General features: G+C 43.8%; 1 protein-coding gene across 3 annotated transcripts in view; it reads right to left on the bottom strand.

The window, feature by feature from the left end:
• Positions 1 to 23,349, bottom strand: part of LOC137336102 (uncharacterized) — a 34,614-nt gene that overhangs the window by 9,078 nt on the left and 2,187 nt on the right. For 2 of the 3 annotated variants that reach the window (XM_068001590.1, XM_068001591.1), the window contains exons 2-7: positions 20,615 to 20,726; positions 14,190 to 14,283; positions 12,099 to 12,153; positions 7,194 to 7,334; positions 3,700 to 3,860; positions 1,301 to 1,450 (exon numbers count right to left, since the gene is read on the bottom strand). In XM_068001590.1, the coding sequence (XP_067857691.1) occupies positions 1,301 to 1,450; positions 3,700 to 3,860; positions 7,194 to 7,334; positions 12,099 to 12,153; positions 14,190 to 14,283; positions 20,615 to 20,726 (713 nt within the window). The remainder of the gene's footprint in view (positions 1 to 1,300; positions 1,451 to 3,699; positions 3,861 to 7,193; positions 7,335 to 12,098; positions 12,154 to 14,189; positions 14,284 to 20,614; positions 20,727 to 23,349) is intronic. The other variant, XM_068001592.1, reaches the window with a different exon arrangement.

Genomic DNA, 23,349 nt, shown 5'->3' with positions numbered 1-23,349 from the left:
CAATACGACCCCGTAAATACTCCAGGGATTGAGAACTCTGAGCCCGAATATCTAAAATGAACACTTTGCTGACGTTTTTTATACTCACTATCCATACAACTGAGCAGAATTGAATCTCTTCATCGTTTTAATACCCTCAGTTGTATCTATACCGAGCTAACATTCCTCTTATGAAAGTCTCTCAAACTTATCTAGCCTACCCCAATAAAAAAGAAGCCCAAGAATGGCATTGCTTTTATCGCTCTCCTCTGTAACTTCTCCCGGCCTCGATATCCCTCACCATGTGTGGCGAAAAAAACTGGGCACAATATTCCAGGTATCAATGCCTCGGTATAGTGTCCTTAGTTCTATATTGCACTGTTGTAGCAATATAACCTAAATCTCTATTTACCTTCACAATGTCCTTGCAACACTGCTTTTGGACGTTCAATGATTTATTAGTTACGATCCCCACGTTTCCTCCCAACTTCTTAACCGTTCACGTAATCTTGCATTGTATGCACATCTCTAGAGTTTCCCAGGCCCAAATGCCTCACCCCACACTTATCCAAAATCAAGAATATCCGCGACAACGGGACCCAACCCCTCAATCGGCCTGTATTCGACCTAATACCCACCCCTCCACTTTCGGCACAATGCGGCTACTGTATGATCTGCAGGATGTATTGCAGCAACTCAACGAGGAACTTCATCAACACGTTTCTCCTCTGCGAACTCTACCACCAAGAAGGACAAGCACAGCAAAATCATGGGAACTCCATCACCTCCAATTTCCCGTTCATGTCACACATCAGGCTCACAGGGACCTATATCACGATTCCTTCATATTATTGGGTCAGTATCCCGTAATGGCTCACCTGAAGCCATCTTGGGAGCACCAGTATCACAAGACTTCAAAGAATCAAAGAGATGGCCCACCATCACCTTTCAGGTTAGCTTGGGAGGGACAATGAATACGACCTAGGCAGCACTACCTCCATGTAGAGAACAACTAAAGGAAAATGATTTAAATTCCCAACTCCCACGCGCAAATGTGTGATATGGAACCTTGTTAACACTCCATCAGGTCTCTCTTTCAAATCATTTATGAATTTGGTTTACTGCAGTCAACCAACATAGTGCCCTGCAGGACTGAAATTGTGATCTGGCTTTATGTGGATCTACCCCTACCTCTGCCTACTAGATTGCAACCAGTTTCTTATCCAACATGCACATTGCAAACACACGGTTAACCTTCATAGACCGTTGCGTCTGTTAGGTCAGTATATTTCTGATTAACATTCAGAAAAGACGGCCCTACCCTATTTGGATCTGGGATGTAGATGGTCGGCATATCAAAGCCACACTTGTTCAGCCCGGGTCTCTTGCACAGCTCTTGTACTATCTGCATCATCACTCTCTGAAGAAGAACACAAACATATCCCACTGTAAATTTGAGCACACGTCCGGCCTTTAGGAAACAACATTGGATTAGAAATAAAGAATTGCCATTTTTATAGAGCTTTTCCTATCATCAAAATGTCCCAATGTGCTTCACAACCAATGAAACATATCTAATGTACAGTCACTTTTATTTTACAGGCTAATGCGGTGGAATATTTGCGCACAGCAAGGTCCTGTAAACAGTATTGAGAAAAATGACAGTTATTTTGTCATATCGTCGTTCTGGTTAAGGAATTAATGTTGGCCAACATTTCCCTCTTCTTCAAATAGTGCCAGGGGATCTGTTACATCCACCTGAACAGGCGGGCGAGGCGTCAGTTTAACTTCTGATCCAAAAGGCGGTACCTCCGACAGTGCCGCACTCCCCCAGCACTGCACTGCAGTGTCAGCCTGGATTATGGGTCCAAGTTATAGAATGGGGCATGTGCCTATGACCTCCTGATTCAGAGGCGAGTGTGCTACAATTTACATTAGGAATAAATGGGAGCCATCTGTGCAATCAGTGTGAAGCTGGTGAAAGCCAATCAGTGCTGCATCCTCTTATATATCTTGTAACGTTAGTGTTGATCTGCAAATTATCAATTATATCTGAATTAATATGGTTTACAAAGACTGCACTTGAAACCTGAAACACAGCAGAGGACTCTGGAGATTCACTGCAGCTCAGTACGTACCTGAATTCGGGAAGACAGTTTACTGTTTTAGATATTTAGGCACTGAATCCAAAATAGTCTTTCACTTTTCTCTTTTAGATCCTGCTGGGAATGAGAGTATCTGCTACTTTATTGTGATGAGATGGAGGGATGAATGGATGATCAAACTGCCGGAGAAGGAGCACGAATGCAACGAAGTGGCATTAATAGCTTGTATCACATCAATTCCCCACCCTCTTTTCACGTTTTTGTACTGCCCTTACAAGCATTTTATTAAATTTGCTCTTGGGACGTAGCTGGAATTATTGCCCATCGTTAGTTACCTTGGGAGCAGTAAGGGTTCAACTCGTCGTGTGGAACTGGAGTTATGTGTTGGAACACACCAGGAAGTAGTGGCAAGCTCCCTTTCCTGAAGGACATTAGGAAACATGTTGGAATTTCAGGACAAACGCCGCATTGAGATAAATGACTAGTTAATCTCTCCTTTGGTGCTGTTGGTTAAGGAATGAATGTTAGCCGATTCCGCTATCCTCTTCAAACCCTGAACCCTGCCTGGGGATCATATATGTCCTCTTGAACTTCAGTAACATTCTCGGTCATTTCTTCTGGTGCAAGTCCACAAATTATCAGATTTTATTGAATTAAATTTCACACTTTCCTGTGGTGGGTTTTGAACTCACGACATCTGGGGTGCTAGCCTTTGAATACCCGACCACACATGGAGTCCAGCCTGGTATCTGTTTTGCGCGACATTCCTCTAGTACCATCAAAACATTATATTAAATGGATTTACTGTGCTGTTAATCTGATCCCAGATCTCTTTTACGTTACTTTGTGTTTGTGCCACTCGACAGATGCTGCTGATGTCGTCAATCTAGACCCGATACACAGAGTCAGGATTGGAGTACAGTTCGCAATATGGAGCACTTTGTCTGCTATTGCAACAGACTGCAATTGTCAACTGTTAATCATTTTATTACCTACAGTATACTAAAATCTAATGTCTGCGCGTACGTCGTGTGTACAAAGCCTAACATCCTGTTGTCACATTTCCATGTCAATCTTTTTCCTGTTATGAATTCCTTTATCACGTTTATAATGGAAACTGCTTAACTATCCTGTAACTATATCCCGCCAGTGTGGTGGCGCTGGACCGTAATCAGGTTTACGTCTCCCCACTCCTGAGCAGAGAAAGGCCAACAAACTTCAACAAAATCGACTTCCCAAATTGCAGTGAGCTTTGCGACTTAATTATAAGTAACAATATGAAATCAAAGTAGCATATAAAAACAAGGACAGAATATATGACTTTTAAATGGGAATCCACTTACACATCCTCTTATTTGATTAATGAGTTGGCGTGGGACTTTTAATGGCATAACGCTCTCATTCAAATGGAGTACCTTACTATATGTGTGCGAGGACAAATTAAAGGCGGTGTGAATACAGAATCTCATTGTACACATGGATTCGACATTGCATCTACCTTTTATTGTCCGTAATTAGTCATTCTTTTCATAGAGCACCGTGATAAAATCTCAGAATTTGGAAATCCATCCAGGAAGGGGATTCTCGGATGCAATAAAATGAATTGTGTCTGTACCTGTCTGTCACTCTCAAGACCAGCTTCATCGGCTTTGCTCAGATAGAACTTGAGTTTATCGCCGTGTTTTTCGTTCAGCTTTTCCACCACGTTCAGTGTCCGCTTGCACAGGGCCTGGCCCATTGGGTCAAAGAAAACAAAGATCAGATCGGCCTGCTCACCTGCAGACAGAAAACAATTGAAAAATTCGATTATACACGAAGAGGTATCTCCATGTTCGATGTAATATGTCCAAAGTGTATCTTAATAATGTACAATGAAGTAACACACAGGGTGGGTAAGTACACTGAAAGGTGACGCACTGAGGCACCAGAAAAATGACTATGAAAACTGCTGGATTGTCATAAAAAACATCTACTAACATTCACTCACATCCCTTCGGAGAAAGGAACCTGCCAGCCCAACCCGGTCTGCCCTATATGTGACTCCACTCCCGTACTATGTGATTGTTACTTAATGCCATCTGCAGTGATGTAGAAAGAAACCCAGTTGTACAATTGCTTCAAAGAGATCCACTTTCTTCGGGCAACTACGGATGGTCGACAAATGTAGTACGGCCCTCATCCTCAAAATAATTGAAACAATTGATCATTTTAAACATGAAATTCTGGATTGGAACTCAACCAAACTCTACGACAGACTGAGTAAATCCCATTCCTGAGCCAAGCAGGTTCAGTTCTACTCTAGGATACGCTGAGTGACCAGCCATCTCATTCTTTAATTGGAAGATATGGGGTAGACTGTCGCTGGTGGGCGGTATTTCTCCTACTTCATTTCAGAGGGCCCTGCAGGTCAACACAAGCTCACCACCGGGTGAACAATCAGTGAGACGTTTACCAGTGATTGGTGTTGGTTTTACCCCAGCATGTGTAGACTTTCTTAGTGGATGTGAACTATGGAGAGCGAATCTGATTGTACAACAGGCAAACTGAAACTCTACCTGAGTGGAATTTCAAATCCTGAAATGACGAAATGTAACGCTGCCAACACTCGTTTAACACATTCATTTTAAATTCCTTCCGCAGCCTCCCATATCCCGTCACACTGAGTCATGGTCGCCCATCAATCCCATCCTCACTCCCTACGTTGTATCCTTATTCTCCAGGTTCCTTGAATTGAAAACCCTCATCCAGCCTTCAGTTCTCTTTGCAGCTCTTACCCCACCCTATTTCAGGAACCTCCTCCTGTCTCAAATTCTACCTCCACCACGTACTATTCACTTCCCCTTCCGTATACTTCACCCCCTCCCATACTCTTCACTTCCCCTCCCATACACTTCACATTCCCCCATACTCTTCACCCCCTCCCATACTCTTCACTTCCCCTCCCATAGACTTCACATTCCCCCGTACTCTTCACCCCCTCCCATACTCTTCACTTCCCCTCCCATAGACTTCACATTCCCCCATACTCTTCGCTTCCCCTCCAATTCCCTTCACCCCCTCCCATACACTTCACCCCCTCCCATACACTTCACACCCTCCCATACACTTCACATTCCCCCATACTCTTCACTTCCCCTCCCATACACTTCACATTCCCCCATACTCTTCACTTCACCTCCCATACACTTCACCCCCTCCCATACTCTTCACTTCCCCTCCCATACACTTCACATTCCCCATACTCTTCACTTCCCCTCCCATACACTTCACCCCCTCCCATACTCTTCACTTCCCCTCCCATACACTTCACATTCCCCCATACTCTTCGCTTCCCCTCCAATTCCCTTCACCCCCTCCCATGCTCTTCACTTCCCCTCCCATGCACTTCACATTCCCCCATACTCTTCGCTTCCCCTCCAATTCCCTTCACCCCCTCCCACACTCTTCACTTCCCCTCCAATACACGTCACCCCCTCCCATTCTCTTACCTTCCCCTTCCACACCCTTCACCCCTCCCATATTCTTCACATCCCCTTCCATAGCATTCACCACCTCCCATACACTTCACTTCTTCTTCCATACTCATAAATTCCCCTCCCATATCCATCACTTCCACTTTCATTCACTTCAGCCCCTCCCATAACCCACACTTCAACTCCCAATCCCTTTACTTCCCCTTCTAAAAAGCTCCACCCCCTGCCATACTCTTCACTTCCCCACCCATACCGTTCACCCCCTCCCATGTCCTTCACTTTTCCTCCCATACCGTTCATTTATCCTCCCAAATCATTCATCCCCTCCCATACTTTCAACCCCTCCCTTATCCTTCACCCCTCCCATATCCTTCACTTCCCCTCCCATATCCTTCACTTCCCCTCCCATATCCTTCACTTCCCCTCCCATACCGTTCACTTATCCTCCCATATCCTTCACTACCCCTCCCATATCCTTCACTTCCCCTCCCATATCCTTCACTTCCCCTCCCATACCGTTCACTTATCCTCCCATACCATTCACTTTTACTCCACACACTTCTGCCCTCTGACTTTGACTATCTGTGCATTCCACTTCCTCAGTCCTATCACCAACTTCATTCTCACTCGCTCAAACTCTTTCCTTAAACCTATCACTTTTCTTTCCACATTTAAACAGCGAATTTAATTCAGTTTTTCCACCAAGCCTTCATTCAGTTTCTGAACCCTAAAACCATGGCTCCGAAGGCTGTACTTAGATCTGAACTTAGATTAATTTCTAAAAACTGATGCAAGGTAATAATTTAGAGCAAGAGAATCCCTTGCTCATTTTTGAACAGCTCCCAGTTCTCCCTCAGGTCTCTCTGTTTCCTTTGGCACCTGATTTCCCGATATATTGGATTAGATACGGTAGTGTAGTGGATATGTTACTGGGCTAGTAATCCAGTACACGATAGTATAGTGGTTATGTTACAAGACTAGTAATCCAGGGTACGATCATGTACTGGTTATGTTATCGAGCTAGTAATCCAGGACACAGAAATGCAGTGGTTATGTTACTGGACTAGTAATCGACGGTACGCTAATGTTGAGTCTGTGACTGAACTAGTAATCCAGAGGCCTATGCTAATACGCGAGATAAAGTATATTCAAAGCCCACTTGAGCAGTTGAGAATTTGTTTCAGCTTTTTAAAAAATCTGGAAATAAAACGTTGTTATCAGTAAGCATGACCATGAAGCTGTCGGATTTTCATTAAAAAAAATAATTGGTTTATTAATGGTCTTTTCGGGAAGGGAAACTGCCATCCTTACTCTGTCTAGCATATATGTGACTCCAGTCCCACAACAACATGGTTAACAACTCCCCTCTGAAGTAGCCTAGCAAGCTAGCAAGCCACTCAGTTGTGTCAAAGGAAAGGAAGCAGCAGTTCAAGAACAACATCCCCTATCACCTTCTCAGGGCAACGAGGGATTGGCGATAAATGCCAAGGTTGCCAGCGACGCCCAGATCCCAAGAATGAATATAAAACAAAATTATAGCAATCTGCCACATCTGAATGTTAAAATGTGCTGACGGCTATTTCCAAGTGATGGTGGAGCACTGGTGTGTGTCTCACGGTGCGGGTTGATCTCTTACCCATCCAGATCAGCGCTTTATCCACATCAAATTCATAGGTCATATCTCCATCCACAAGCCCTGGTGTATCGATAAAGGTCACCAGGCTAAACTTCTTCTGTTTGGAGCTGCTGATCTCGGTAGCCAAGTAGTCTGCTATTCCTGTGGGAGCACAGAACGAGCAGTGAGCAGAAGCAGAAGTAAAGGTTCAGCTGCCGGAATGGGACTTTCATTTCATGTCTTGTCGTTTAAATTGCGAAATACTTTCGTTGTAGATCAGACTCCTTTTATATTAGAATGTTTTAAATCAAAATAGATCCCACTATAATATCCTGCATAGAAAATAAGGGCTAGCTATATTATATAAATATAGGTAAAATAATTCTTATGTCTGTACACAGTTCCTGCCTGAATTTTTCCCCCAAGTCAGGTTTCTGTCACACATTTGTGTCAACTTTTTCTGCATTATAAATTCCGATATTCATTTTCATAACAGAAACTGTCTATGTAAACATCGCACTGTAATTGTATCTTCTGTCAGTGGCGGTGCTGTAGTACCTCAGTTTCCTATCACCCAGCTCCTCAACCTTCATCTCAGAAACGTCTATACTCCACCCAACTCTAATTCTCTGCTTCGCAAATTGCTCTAAGTTTCGATTCTACTAGTTTCTATTCTCGCTATTTATTTTCCATTTGGTTTCTATTCCCCTTGTTTATTCCCCATTTAGTTTCTATTCCCTTGTGTATTTCCCATTTGCTTTCTAATTCCCTCTTTATTCTCCATTTAATTTTTATTCCCCGTTTATCCCCTATTTAGTTTCCATTTTCCCTGTATATTGCCCATTTAGTTTCTATTCTCCCTGTATATTCCCCATTTAGTTTCTATTCTCCCTGTGTATTCCCCGTTTAGTTTCTGTTCTCCGTGTATATTCCCCATTTAATTTCTATTCTCCTTGTATATTCCCCGTTTAGTTTCCATTCCTCCTGTATATTCCCCATTTAGTTTCTATTCTCCCTGTATCTTATCCATTTAATTTCTATTCTCCCTGTATATTCCCCATTTAATTTCTATTCTCCCCGTATATTCCCCATTTATTTTCTATTCTCCCTGTATATTCCCCATTTAATTTCTATTCCTCCTGTTTATACCCCATTTAATTTCTATTCCCCGTTTATTCCCCATTTACTTTCTATTCCCTTGCTTGTTCCCCATTTAGTTTCTGTTCCCAGTGTATTATCCATTTAGTTTCTATTCCATTGTTTATTCCCCATTTAGTTTCTATTCCCCGTGTATTCCCCACTTAGTTCCTATTCTCCCTGCTAATTTCCAATTTAACTTCTATTCCCCCTGTTTATTCCCAATTTAATTTCTATTCCCGTTTTATTCCCCATTTATTTTATATTCCACTTGCTGATTTCCCATTTAATTTCAATCCACGTTCTTTATTCACAATTTAGTCCCTATCCCCACTGTTCATTTCACTTTTCCACTTTCAATACTTTGCAACTGCCCACATTAAATGCCATTTGTCGTTCTTCAGCCCACCTTCCCAACCTACACAGACCCATTTTATTTGGTTTGTCTTGTCTCTGCTATTTCACACCACTCCATCAGATTTGGCATCATCGTTAAACTCAGACCTATCTGACTCACATTCATAATTATTCCATGGCCCGTAAACAGCAATTGCACTGGCACTGATCTATGTGACACCCGCTAGTGAACTCTCACCTTGTCCACAAATATCCCATCATAACCGTGCTTTGCTTACTTTAGTGCGGCCAGTTTTCAATCTCCGACAGAACCCTCCCTTCTATTTCAATCCCTTCATGTCTTATGGAATAATCTCTTGTGTGTTATAGGATCACAATCCTGGTTCAAATCAAAATAATTGCAAGTAAAAAAATCCAATCACTTATCTCAAAACATGTATCCTTGAAAACGATATTCTACTGTGAAATTCTTAGAGACGGCGAAATTCGCATCACCAGAGAATAAAAGAGAAACATCAACAGATTGGGTGGTTAAATGAAAACAGAAAACAGCGGAAATACCGAGCAGGTCAGTCACCGTTTAGAATAGAAAAGGGAGGTTAAGGTTTCAGCTGGGATACTTCATCAGAACGAGGAGATCCACGTGTATAGATGGGGAGAACAGAAACACCTTGTGGAAGAGACAGCTAGTAGTAGGTTTAATAGTTCATAAATAGAAATAACTCCCATTGATAGAAAGCATTTCACTTCCCCACAGTGTCCCAAAGTGTTTCACGGCCAAGAAGGATCAGTCATTATGCACAGCAATGTCCCACGAGTAGCACTGAGATAAATGACCAGATAATCTGCTTTATTGGTGTTGGTTGAGGGAGCAATATAGAAACATAGAAAATAGGAGCAAGAGTAGGCCATTCGGCCCTTCGGGCCTGCTCCTCCATTCAAAATGATCATGGCTGATCGTTTAGCTCAGTACCCCGTTCCTGCTTTTTCCCCATAACCCTAGATCCCTTTAGCATTAAGAAATATATCTATCTCCTTCTTGAATACATCTAATGACTTGGCCTCCACTGCCTTCTGTGGTATAGAATTCCATAGGTTCACCACCCTCTGAGTGAAGAAATGTCTCCTCATCTCGGTTATAAATGACATACCCTGTATCCTGAGACTGTGACCCCTGGTTCTGGACTCTCCAGCCATCGGAAACGTCCTCCATGTCCAGTCCTGTTCGAATTTTATATGTTTCGATGAGATCACCTCTCATTCTTCTAAACTCGAGTGAATATAGGCCTCGTCGACCCAATCTCTCCTCATACGTCAGCCCTGCCATCCCAGGAATCAGCCTGGTAAACCTTCGTTGCATTCCCTCCATGGCAAGGACATCCTTCCTCAGATAAGGAGAAAAAAAACTGCACACAATACTCCAGATGTGGTCTCACCAAGGCCCTGTATAACTGCAGTAAGACATCCCTGCTCCTGTACTCAAATCCGCTTGCAATGAAGGCCAACATGCAATTCGCCTTCCTAACTGTTTGCTGCACCTGAATGCTCGCTTTCAGCGACTGGTGTACAAGGACACCCAGGTTTCGTTGCACCTCCCCTTTTCCGAATCTATCATCATTCAGATGCCTTTCTGTTTTTACAACCAAATTGGATAACCTCACATTTTTCCACGTTATACTGCATCTGCCATGTTCTTGCCCACTCACCCAACTTGTCTGAATCAAATTCGAGCCTCTTTGCATCCTCCTCACATCTCACATTCCATCCCAGTTTTGTGTCGTCTGCAAACTTGGAAATGTTACATTTAGTTCCCTCATCCAAATGATTGATATATATTGTGAATAGCTGGGGCCCAAGCACTGATCCCTGCGGTACCCCACTAGTCACTGCCTGCCACCCGGAAACAGACCCGTTTATTCCTACTTTCTGTTTCCTGTCTGTCAACAAATTCTCAATCCATGCCAGTATATTCCCCCCAATCCCATGTGCTTTAATTTTGCACACTAACCTCTTGTGTGGGACCTTATCAAAAGCCTTCTGAAAATCCAAATACACACATCCAATTTTTCTCCCCTATCTATTCTACTAGTTACCTCCTCAAAAAACTCCAGTAGATTTGTTAAGCTTGATTTCCCTTTAATAAACCCATGCTGACTTTGTCCAATCCCGTTAATGCTCTCCAACTGTTCTGTTATCACATCTTTTATAATAGACTCTGGCATTTTCCTCACTACTGATGTTAGGCTAACTGGCCTGTAATTCCCTGTTTTTTCTCTCCCTCGCTTTAACCATTCAAAATATAGCACCTCCGTGAGTACTGTACTGAAGTGTCAGCCTGGAATATGTGCTCGAGTTCTGGAAACCTTTAACCCACTGTATTCTGAATCAAGTGAGAATGCTACCACTGAGCTACGGCTGACTGTTTTATTCAAACCCACCTTTTTGATGCGTGCTCCAAGCCTTCCAATGCCTTTGTATTACTTGTCTCATGAACACTAATTTAATAAAGGTTAAACTGCAAACAAAATCCTCAGCATTCCATGTACGTGGAAATAGATACATCGTGACAACAAACAAAGAGAATTGCAGAATTTTACAAAGCAGAAGGAGGCCATTCGGCTCATTGCACTTGTGCTCGCTCCCTGATAAAATTATCCCATTTCTTCCTTTTCCCCATAGATTTTTATTTTCTTTGTTCCTTTGTTAATTATTTATCCCCGTCCCTTTTAAAAGCTATTCTGGATCTGTGTCCCCCACCAGCAGGACTTTCCATATTCCAACAACCAACCGCATGAAAAAAACTCTCCTAACCTCTCTATTTAGGTGATAATTTGAAACTTATTCCCTTTAATTATCGATTCACCGACCAGTGGCAATTTTCTCGATTCTCCTTCTCAAAACCCCTTATAATTCTGAGCCGCTATCAGATCGTCTCTTAACCTTCTTTGTTCTAATGGAAAAGATGTCTCATATGTCTGCCTCTATCTTTCTCTCTCTCACTTCTCGCTTTCTCTCTTGCTTCCTCTCTATCTCTCTTTCTCACTCTCTTATCTCTTCATCACTGCCAAAGGACCAATATCAAAACTTACTCTGGGAAGCGCAATTGGATAACCTGCCTATCAACCTACAATTTCCAACATGACGCAGCCCACACAAAATGCCGATCAACTCCCGAGGATGTATTCGAACGGTTTCCCGGCAAATGGAGCACGTTCTCACTGTTTAATGCTGCGTTGCTTTAACACGTCACCTCCTATTTTCAATTCCCAATCCCTCCTCGTAACATATAGGAATCATCGATTATTCTCGGAGGCATGCTGCTTGTGGAAGGCTCACAGTTCAACAGTTGAAACTTTATTGGATTACGGTGACTGACAAAGTGAGCATTTCCCTTCCTGTTGTCTCTAACTCTGAGAGTCACTGTGTATTTACCTTCGATCTGTTCGAGGGCTTGGAAGTGCGGGTAAAGGTCGAGTGTAGCATAGCCCTGTGAAAATTTAAAAAAAGATTAGAGGCAAAAAACGCTCAATCCTCGTAACTTGTTAATTTTTTTCATTTTGGAGCACCTATTAGACGAGTATTTCACAGTGTGATAACGAGATATACAAGTAACGCGCCAGTTTCTCTCACTGGTCCGTGCGACGTTTGCTCTTCTCAACCAGTGATCACAGCAGACTAACCAAATCCATTTGCGCTCGACAGGTATACACTGTCCAGGTTTCCTATCCATTCAGCTATGCTGGAAAATCCATGATTGCGGACGTTGGATGGGGCACCATAAAGGTGATGCCTCACAAGGTATAATAGCACATTGGCACTAAGCGGGTGACATCCCTCTTTTGGATAATCTTCCCAAAAACATAGACGTGAATAAAAGTATTTGAAATACAGTTTACTACAGAACACAAGTGTTGGGGACTGGAGTGAAACCCACTGTAAAGCATAAGTGGTGATTAAATAGATATTAGCGTCACTTTCTTTTCGAGGGGAGGGAGTGCACTAACTTAATGTTCCTTGAAGGAGAGGTCAGCAGGTGGCGGTAGAGAGGGCACTGTGGATGTCCTGGGTTTGACAGGTCAAATGAGCCATTGAATGTACATTGCTGCAGAGTGGAAACTACTTTTGGACCAAGAGTCAACATCAAACGTGCTTGGATAAAGTAAAAGATGAAATGGACTCACGCTGATTCCATATAAAATTCGACGGTAGGATAATAGCAATTAAATGCAGAATAATGCTACATGTCTCCAGAACACTGTTCTATTTATTAGTTTTTCCTGCTCAATGAGTGCCAAGGTCACCTGGTAGGATCCCGAATTCTTGCTGGTTTTGTGGAGCCAACTCAGTCCGGAGTAGGGATTGACCCATGGAGCTCCCTGGTCTGTATGGCGCAGTAGCTGATTGGGTATTTTAAGCGCCAGTTCGTGGGTGAGGAGCCTCATGGAGTCGATGTTCCTCTGCACTGCCTGAGCGTTAAGCCTCGCCTGGACGTAGCGCAGAGAGGAAAATCGGGCGCGAAGGATCACACGTCAAACAGATCCCGCCTGAGTTTCCTTTCAATTGATCCTTAAAGCCTAGGCTGTCAAGGCGAAAATATCTTCCCCTTTCTTAGTCATTAAATGAATCAATTGGTCATAAATGACAGGTCGATAAGAGCTGACATATTTATTAAATAAGAGTTAATTCATTTAATGCGGTTACTTATTCAGAGGTCACCACAATAGAATGAATTATCTTGCAGTGTTGGATTGGAAAAAAGGCATAGGAAACGCAGCGACGTACGAGGTCTTTCAGCCATCACACCGGTGTCACTGTTGTCTCTTCAACTGGAGGTGCTTAATGTAATTCCATTGGTCCACTTCCGCCCTGCGTGCTTTTATGTTCTTCCATTTCAAATACGAACCCAATTCCCTTTTATAAGATATTACAGTTTATTCAACTAAAAGATCCCAGGGCAGATTGTTTCCTCCAATCCTCAATCCGGAGAAGCAGCGTGACAAATCAGAGGCAGTGGAGGGGTTGAGAGAGGTGATATATAAATGCGAATTGTTGTTGCTGGGTATTCTCCGAAGTTACGGAGGAAACTCTACCGGAGTGATTCCTCTCTGTGAAAACAAAAGCGTCTAACTCCCCCATCTAGTGACAATGCTCTGTGTCTGCCTTCACGTTACCGATTCGCCAACTGACGCATCACTTCTAACCCTCTGTAATGCTCTCTGAGGGATGGTTTCCTCTCCTAGTTATAAAACTGCGATAAAGGTTTAGGTTCCCATCGCACCGGGTTTACACACCCTTTTGGAATTCCCATGGGATTTCCAGCGATTCGGAGCGTTTGGGGAGCGGGAGGATGTCCGAGCCCTCACACTTTGGCGCGGGAGTAGATATCCTCTACTCTAGTGTTTGCTGAGAGTCCCACTGTGTTGTACCGAGGGTGCTGTCGTGTTTACTGAAGTTCCTTCTCAGAGAGTCAATCAGAAGCACAGAATGAGTCGGAGTTCGGGGTTAATTTGTGGAATTACTCACCGTGAGGCATTCCCTTCTCTTGCCACTGGTGACGAAGGTAAATCCTTGTGTTTCTGTTGCAACTCCTGTTTTCTGTATATGTTCTTCAACGTACCTACAAAACGCAATGAACAGTGGAATAAAACTTAGAGGTTCTGTCTGACTTGATGCTCTCAAAAACTCCCAACAGATAGCCGGATGGGCGACAAGGCGTCTGAGTGGACAGATAAAGAGACAGATTGCTTCTTAAGGACAGAGAAACGAGTAAGAAATGCTTCTCCTAAAATAACAGGGAGGTGAAATGAAGAGGAAGGCTGAAGGCATTTGTACCTATTATCCCACAACAACATTCCAAGCCCTTGTATCTTGCTTTGGCTCTCTTTTCCATTAAATTCAGTTGGAATGGCAAATCGGGCAGTGTATATATTGGGCGCCTGACTCACTATGGGTCAGTTTTAGAAAGGAAAATTGGGCTTTGAAAAATTGGGCTCGTGATTCACTATGAGTCAGTTTCAGAAAGCTAAATTGGGCGGTGTATGAATTGGATCCTGATTCACTATGGGTCAGTTTTGGAAAAGGAAATCGAGCGGTGTATAAATTGGATCCTGATTCACTATGGGTCAGTTTCGGAAAAGGAAATCGGGCGGTGTATTTATTGGATCCTGATTCACTATGGGTCAGTTTTGGAAAAGGAAATCGGGCGGTGTATCAATTGGGCTCATGATTCACTATGGGTCAGTTTCGGAAAGGTAAATCGGGCGGTGTATTAATTGGATCCTGATTCACTATGGGTCAGTTTCGGAAAGGTAAATCGGGCGGTGTATAAACTGGATCCTGATTCACTATGGTTCAGTTTTGCCACACACTGTGGGATTATTCAACTTCCTAGTGTCTCATTACTGCTTCATGTCTGATCACAGGAACTGACGGCAAGCCATTCAGTCATGGGGGGCATCATAATGAATCCCCATCCTATCTCCATGCAACATGTATGTAAGCGCACTTTTAGATCAGGAGTCTCTGGACCAGGAACAGAGACCCGGCTCATTTTCCCTTGTCTAGTCGACGCGGACCTACTGGTTATGGACCGAGCTGAGATCATGTACGTGAGCACAAACAGCCGATGAATCCAAACTGAGACCATTTTGGTTTGATTGACTCAGTGTTTGAATGAATTCCCATAGCAACACAAATAGGAATCTCACAACTCATTCTGAAATGTGAGCCGTGGAAGAGCCGCAATGCAGGAATGCTGAGTTATGTGCGCTGTGATGCCGCATAAATCAGATATATCAGGATTGGTAATTTATTGAAAATAGAAGCTCTCTGATAATTTAGTCATGGAATGCTTCAAACTTGTAATGCCGGTGTCATTTGGTTTTTTCAATCCATGCAGCAGATTCGGGCCATTGGTAGATCCTTCCCAGGCTCAGGGCCATCAGTGGGCCGAATGTTTCACTTTGATGGGTGTTGACTCACACTGTTCGATATCTACTTGTACGATACCAGAACCCATGGGAGTAACAATAGAACCCAACCACGATATGAGCTGAGTAATCGTGTGATTTGGTTGGTTCGAATTGTAAACTGTTTTACTCCAAAGCAAGGTGAAGCATACAGAGCAACGAGGATGTTCAGAGCCCTTTAGCTCAATCGATACAACTTCATGGAACAATGCAAAATAAAGAATAGACCAAACTATCCCACTTTGGTGGGTTGTCTTACATAATGTACAGAATAAGCCCTCTCCATTCCGCCTGTCTCCATTCCCAGCCTTCTCTTGCTTTACTATCCACTCACGTCTTCTTTCCAAAAAACAGACTGCCATTTTGTTCTCTGTATTCTGATTTTTAAAAGCCAATCTCATTGTGCAAAAAGCCCGCCCGTTTCTGATGGTGATCAAAGGGTTTTCTAACACATTGGGTGAGAGGCCGCTTTCCAAATACCCAGACAAACTAGAGATGTGCTTATTGTTTGGTTTATGGAAGAAGTATTTTTTATTCGTTCATGGGATGTGGCCTCACAGGCGAGGCCGGCATTTATTGCCCATCCCTAATTGCCCTCGAGAAGGTGGTGGTGAGCCGCCTTCTTGAACCGCTGCAGTCCGTGTGGTGAAGGTTCTCCCACAGTGCTGTTAGGAAGGGAGTTCCAGGATTTTGACCCAGCGACGATGAAGGAACCGCAACATATTTCCAAGTCGGGATGGTGTGTGACTTGGAGGGGAACGTGCAGGTGGTTTTGTTCCCATGTACCTGCTGCTCTTGTCCTTCTGGTTGGTAGAGGTTGTGGGTTTGGGAGATGCTGTCGAAGAAGCCTTGGCGAGTTGCTGCAGTGCATCCGATGGATGGTACACACTGCAGCCACAGTGCGCCGGTGATGAAGGGAGTGAATGTTTCGGGTGCCAATCAAGCGGGCTGCTTTGTCCTGGGTGGTGTCGAGCTTCTTGGGTGTTGTTGGAGCTGCACTCATGAAGGCAAGTGGAGAATATTCCATCATACTCCTGACTTGTGCCTTGTAGATGGTAGAAATGCTTTGGGAGTCAGGAAGTGAGTCACTCATCGCGGAATACCAAGACTCTGACCTGCTTTTGTAGCCACAGTATTTATATGGCTGGTCCAGTTAAGATTCTGGTCAATGGTGACCCCCAGGATGTTGATGGTGGGGGATTCGGCGATGGTAATGCCGTTGAATGTCAAGGGGAGGTGGTTCGACACTCTCTTGTTGGAGATGGTCATTGCCTGGCACTTGTCTGGTGCGAATGTTACTTGCCACTTATGAGCCCAAGCCTGGAGGTTGTCCAGTTCTTGCTGCATGCGGGCTCGGACTGCTTCATTATTTGAGGGGTTGCGAATGGAACTGAACATTGTGCAATCATCAGCGAACATCCCCATTTCTGAACTTAAGATGGAGGGAAGCTCATTGATGAAGCAGCTGAAGATGGTTGGGCCTCGGACACTGCCCTGAGGAACTCCTGCAGCAATGTCCTGAGGCTGAGATGATTGGTCTCCAACAACACTACCATCTTCCTTTGTGCTAGGTTTGACTCCAGCCACTTGAGAGTTTTCCCCCTGATTCCCATTGACTTCAATTTTACTCGGGCACCTTGGTGCCACGCTCGGTCAAATGTTGCCTTGATGTCATGGGCAGTCACTCTCACCTCACCTCTGGAATTTAGCTCTTTTGTGCATGTTTGGACCAAGGCTGTGATGAGGTCTGGAGCCGAGTGGTCCAGGCGGAACCCAAACTGAGCATCGGTAACAGGTTATTGGTGAGTAAGTGCCGCTTGATAGCACTGTCAACGACACGTTCCATTAATTTGCTGATGAATGAGAGTAGTCTGATGGGGCGGTAATTGGCCGGATTGGATTTGTCCTGCTTTTTGTGGAGAGGACATACCGGGGCAATTTTCCACATTGAAATTAAGTTCCAATGAGCACATTATCCATCTTTCGTCAACCCTTTCTCTTCTTAACAAAAATCTAGTGAGAATATGCAATGCTTTTAAAGCCCCCAAGCCCAAGACGTAACTTATTTTCCAAGTCATTTCTGGTGGATAACATGGTTAAACAAAACAGAAATATGACTGTCCCAAACGTTCATCTTTTATTCATTCCCTTTGTTATTCAATCCATGTTGATAATCGTGCCATTATTGAAAGGGCATTTGAACAGTTTCCACACTGGGGCACTGTGACCACAGGGAAAGACGAGGGTATTGGCAAAACAAATTGAAATGCACAGTGAGTATTGCTCCACAGGGCTGTGTGCTGGGACTGCTCATATTGTCCATATATAGAAATGCACGTTGGGAGGCGCTATACAGTTCTATGTGGTGGGACTGTTCGTATTGCCCATATGCAAAATGACCTGGCTGTCTGAATCAAGGGAACAATATTACAATTTGCTGATGGCGACAAATTGGCTGTAAGTAAAATTGTTCTGAGAACTGTGAAAAGCTGCAGGCAGAAATAGATAGTCAGATCGGATGGGTAAGGAGGTGCCAGATAAAGCCTAATGTAGCAAAATGCAAAATTTTGGCAATCGGGGGATAGGAAGCCCGATTCAAGGGAGGTCCAATATTTCCTTGTCAAGCACGGAGGAGCACTTCTGCTCCTCTTGGCCCACAAAGAAACCAAAACAAACATCAAAAAACTTACATTGGGCCTCTTCTGGCCCTTGATCCAGCTCCCAGTGCGTTTGGCCTTGCAGAGAATCTACCACTACTCCTCCGCTAGGCCATTGGTTAAAATAGCAGACCGGGCTCCGATGGCGTCATCGGAGCCTTGTCCGCATGTTTAAGTGGACCCCACCATTTTGGAATGGTTGTCATTGCGGCCTGCAATTTAAAATTTCAGGCAGTCAGATCGGGGCAGGAAAGGATTCGGTAAGTCCCCCATTCTACTGAACTGCCCACTGTCTGGTTTCCGCCAGTGGGTGGGAAGTTATAATCGAGGTCTGTGTTTCTCCAATTTTATTATAAGGTGGTTCTGTGATTCTTCAATTCCGTTACTAAGTGACTCAATAATTCTGTGCTTGCATGAATCTCTGGTTCTATGACTCTAATTGAACTACACCATTATTGTACTAATATGGCACTAATACATTCTGTCACCAGCTCATTTGGTAAAAGAAAGAAAGACTTGCATTGATAGAGCACCTTTTACTGCGTTCCATAGCACTTCAGAGCCAATGAAGCAATTTTGAATTGTCGCGCACAGTAATGTCCCACAAACAGTATATGGCCAGATAACCTGTTTTAGTGATGTTGGTTGAGGGATGAATATTGTCCAGGACAACCGGGAGAATTCCAGTGCTTGTTTTCTAAATAGCGCCAAGGGATGTTTTACGTCCACCTGAGAGCTCAGAAGAAGCCTCCGTTTAACTTCTCACCCGAAAAGCGGCACCTCCGACTGTGCAGCTCTCCCTCAGTACTGCACTGAAGTGTCAGCCTGGATTGTGTGCTCATGTTTCTGGAGTGAAATTTAATCCCACAACCATCTGAATCAGAGGCGAAAGTGCTACCCACTGAGCCACAGCTAACACCTGCAGCTAGGCATTTCCTAATGTATTAAAGCACCTGGTTCTGTTTCCGTTATTGCAAAGTTAAATACGGTGTTGGACTTGTAACTGAGGATGCTCCACGAATTCAAATCCCACTGTAGCATATTGGGAAATTGTTGAATTCATTTTCTCTGGTAAAGTATAGGAATGCAGCAGGAAAAAATAACAATAATAAAAGTTACAGTACAGTTCAAAAACTCAATTAGTTCACAGAAGGCCTTCAGGGCAGGGAATCTATGACCTCTACCTGATCTGGCCCACACATGACTTCTGCCTCAGTGGTTAACTCTGAACGCTCTCTGAAACAGCAAAACATAATTACTTCGGGGTGAAGGCATCACCCTGGTGAATCTATGCTTTAATGCATTTCTCTGATGGGGTGCCCAAAATTTCGTTCCTGTACTCCACGCCCTCTCTGTTTCCCAAATCGCTGGTTTGTCTCATGAGCAAATTTTGAGACTATGCTCCCTATGCTCAATTCAAAATCATTTCTATGCACCGAAAGCAAAAACGCACCCAGTGCTGGCGTCTGGAGTATAACATTTATACCCCTTCTCCAAGCCAAGCTATCCCCATTTGCCTTAACTCCTTGTTTCCCCTGCGGCAACCAACTGTCTCAATGTTGTGCGATATTTCCTCGAATATCGTTTTCCTTTATTTTCTAACAAGCTTCCTGTCAGACAACTTATCAAACGCCTTCGGAAAATTCATATATATTACATTTACAGAATAAGAACATAAGGACATAAGAAGTAGGAGCAGGAGTAGGCCAATCGGCCCCTCGAGCCTGCTTCGCCATTCAATAAGATCATGGCTGAACTGATCCTAACCTCAAATCTAAATTCATGTCCAATTTCCTGCCCGCTCACCGTAACCCCAAATTCCCTTTACTTCTAGGAAACTGTCGATTTCTTTTTAAAATTTATTTAATGATGTAGCTTCCACAGCTTCCTGGGGCAGCAAATTCCACAGACCCACTACCCTCTGAATGAAGAAGTTTCTCCTCATCTCAGTTTTGAAAGAGCAGCCCCTTATTCAAACATTATGCCCCCTAGTTCTAGTTTCACCCATCCTTGGGAACAACCTTACCGCATCCACCCGATCAAGCCCCTTCACAATCTTATATGTTTCATAAGAATGACCTTTTATCAATCGAATTGTTCACTTCTTTTTTGATAAAAAAGGCTACATTTTTAAATATAACTTTCCTTTAACAAATCCGTGCTGCTTGTCTTTGATTAACCGCTACCTGTTTTGGCCTAAACTTGACTCCAGTCCCACACCCCGTGAGTGTTAATGCCAGCTGGACAACCAGAGATGGGAATAAGTGTGGCCTTTCTAGCGTTGTCAACGTCCCGGGAGAAAAGAACAAAACGACATACTCACCAGTTGATAAAGGAGCTCTTGCCAGCCGAATGGTTTCCCATCAGCATCACCGTGACCTTCTTCCTTGGAGCCAAGAGGCCGAGACCCAACCGGTTGGCAATGCCCAACAGGCCTGTCAACAACAAAATGGTCTCTCGTCATCTCATTCAAAACAGCAAAGTTGTCGGTTCGGTGTGTGTAGAAATCACACAGAGGGGCGAATTTAACTGTGGGCGATGGTGTAAAACGGGCGAGATCGAATTAGCCGCCTACTTTATACGTGACCTCATTTTCCTTTCGACTGAAGTCAATGGAAGGCCAATTATATATTCTCAATTTTACATTATTAACAGAAGTTAAAGCTCCCCCCCCCCCCCAGAGAACGATAGCCGGATGGAGAAAGTAACTACGTTAAATAGAGGAAGTTAATGCCTGTTTAATGTACATGCAAATTGTTTGTAAGAAAAACACAGAGGCGGTAATTTTAACTCTCGGCAATGGTGTAAAATGGACGATGTATCATTGACCGCCCAAAGTACACCCACCGATTTCCCTGTCTATTGACTTCAGTACAAAGGAAATTCGGGCGTATTGCATAATGGGCGTCTAATTCAATATCACTCGTTCTACACCATCGCCCAAAATTATAATTACTCCCAGAGAGAGAAGGGGGGCGGAAGTGGGGTTATATGGATTTATCTTCCGCAGCGATAGTGAATTGACAGCCCGCTTCGCTCTCCATCCGATTTACCGTTCCATTCAAGTTAATTTTGAACTAAGGAGACGATAGGTGGACTGGTCTATTGTTAAATGGTTTATCCCTCTCACACTTCTTGCACAAAGGCTACCCTTCAGGCCCACAAACTTATAAATGTAATTTCCATTCTCAAATTCTGTCCATCTCAGTCCGATACCCATCCTATCACTCTGTAAATCACACTCCCATCCTATCACTCTGTAAATCTCACTCCCGTTAATTCACCACGTAAATCTCATTCCCATTCCCTCACTGTGTAAATCTCACTCTCATTCCCTCTCTCTGTAAATGTCACTCCCAACCCTTCACTCTGTAAATCTCACTCCCATTCCCTCACTCTGTAAATCTCACTCCCATTCGCTCACTCTGTCCATCGCACTCCTATTCCCAGACTCTGTAAATCACACTCCCATTCGCTCACTCTGCAAATCTCACTCCCATGATCTCACCCTGTAAATTTCACTCTCATTCCCGCACTCTGTAAATCTCACTCCCATTCCTGCACACTGCAAATCTCACTCCTATTCCCACACTCTGTAAATCTCACTCCCATTATCTCATTCTGTAAATGTCATTCCCATTCCTGCACACTTTCAAGTTCACTCCCATCCCTGCACGGTGTAAATCTCATTTCCATTGACTGAATCTGCAAATCTCACTCACATTCCTGCAATCTGTAAATCTCACTCCCATTCCCTCACTCCGTAAATCTCACTCCCATTCCCGCAATCTATCAATCTCACTCCCAATCTCCCAGTCTGCAAATCACCCTCCCATTCCCGGACACTGTAATTCTCACTCCCATTATCTCACTCTGGAAATCTCACTCCCATTCCCGCACTCTGTAAATCTCACCCTCATTTCCGCACTCTGTAAATCTCACTCCCATTCCGGGACTCTCTAAATTTCATTCACAATCCTGCACTCTGCAAATCTCACTCCAATTCCCGCACTCCGTAAATCTCATTCCCATTCCCTCATTCTGTAAATCTTAATCCCATTCCCGCACTCTGTAAATTTCACTCACATTTCTGCACTCTTTAAATCTCACTCCCATTCCTGCACACTGTAAATCTCACTCCCATTCCTGCACACTGCAAACCTCACTCCCATTCCCACATTCTGTAAATGTCGCTCTCATTATCTCAATTTTTTAATGTTATTCCAATTCCTGCAAGCTTTCAATCTCGCTCCCATTATCTGAATCTGCACATCTCACTGGCATTCTTGCAATCTGTAAATCTCACTCCAATTCCTGAACTCTGTAAATCTCACTCCCATTCCCGCAATCTATCAATCTCACACCCATTATATCAGTCTGCAAATCACACTCCCATTCCCACACACTGTAAATCTCCCTCCCATTATCTCACTCTGTGAATCTCACTCCCATCCCCACATTCTGTAAATTACGCTCCCATTCCCGCAATCTGCAATTCTCACTCCCATTCCCGCCCTCTGTAAACCTCACTCCCATTATCTCACACTGTAAATCTCACTCCCATTCCCGCACAATGCTAATTTCACTCCAATTATCTCATTCTGCAAATGTCACTCCCAATCCTGCGCACTGTAAATCTCACTCCCATTCCGGCACACTGTAAATCTCGCTCCCATTATCTCACTGTGCAATTCCCACTCCCATTCCAGCACAACGTAAATCTCACTCCTATTCAATCACTCTGCAAATCTCACTCCAATTCCCTTAGTCTGCAAATCTCACTCTGCAAATCTCAATTCCATGCTCCCAATCCTTAAATCCTGCACACTATAAGTCTCACTCGAATTATCTCACTCTGCAATTCTCACTCCCAATCCATCACAATGTAATTCTCACTCCCATTTCCTCACTCTGTAAATCTCACTCCCATTCCGGCAAACTGTAAATCTCACTCCCATTATCTCACTCTCCAATTCTCACTCCCATTCCAGCACAATGTAAATCTCACTCCCATTCCCGCACTCTGTAAATCTCACTCCTATTCCCTCATTCTGCAAC

Source organism: Heptranchias perlo, chromosome 20 (genome assembly GCF_035084215.1).
Source record: "Heptranchias perlo isolate sHepPer1 chromosome 20, sHepPer1.hap1, whole genome shotgun sequence".
Taxonomy (NCBI): Eukaryota; Metazoa; Chordata; class Chondrichthyes; order Hexanchiformes; family Hexanchidae; genus Heptranchias; species Heptranchias perlo.
This window is presented reverse-complemented; position numbering and strand designations above follow the sequence as displayed.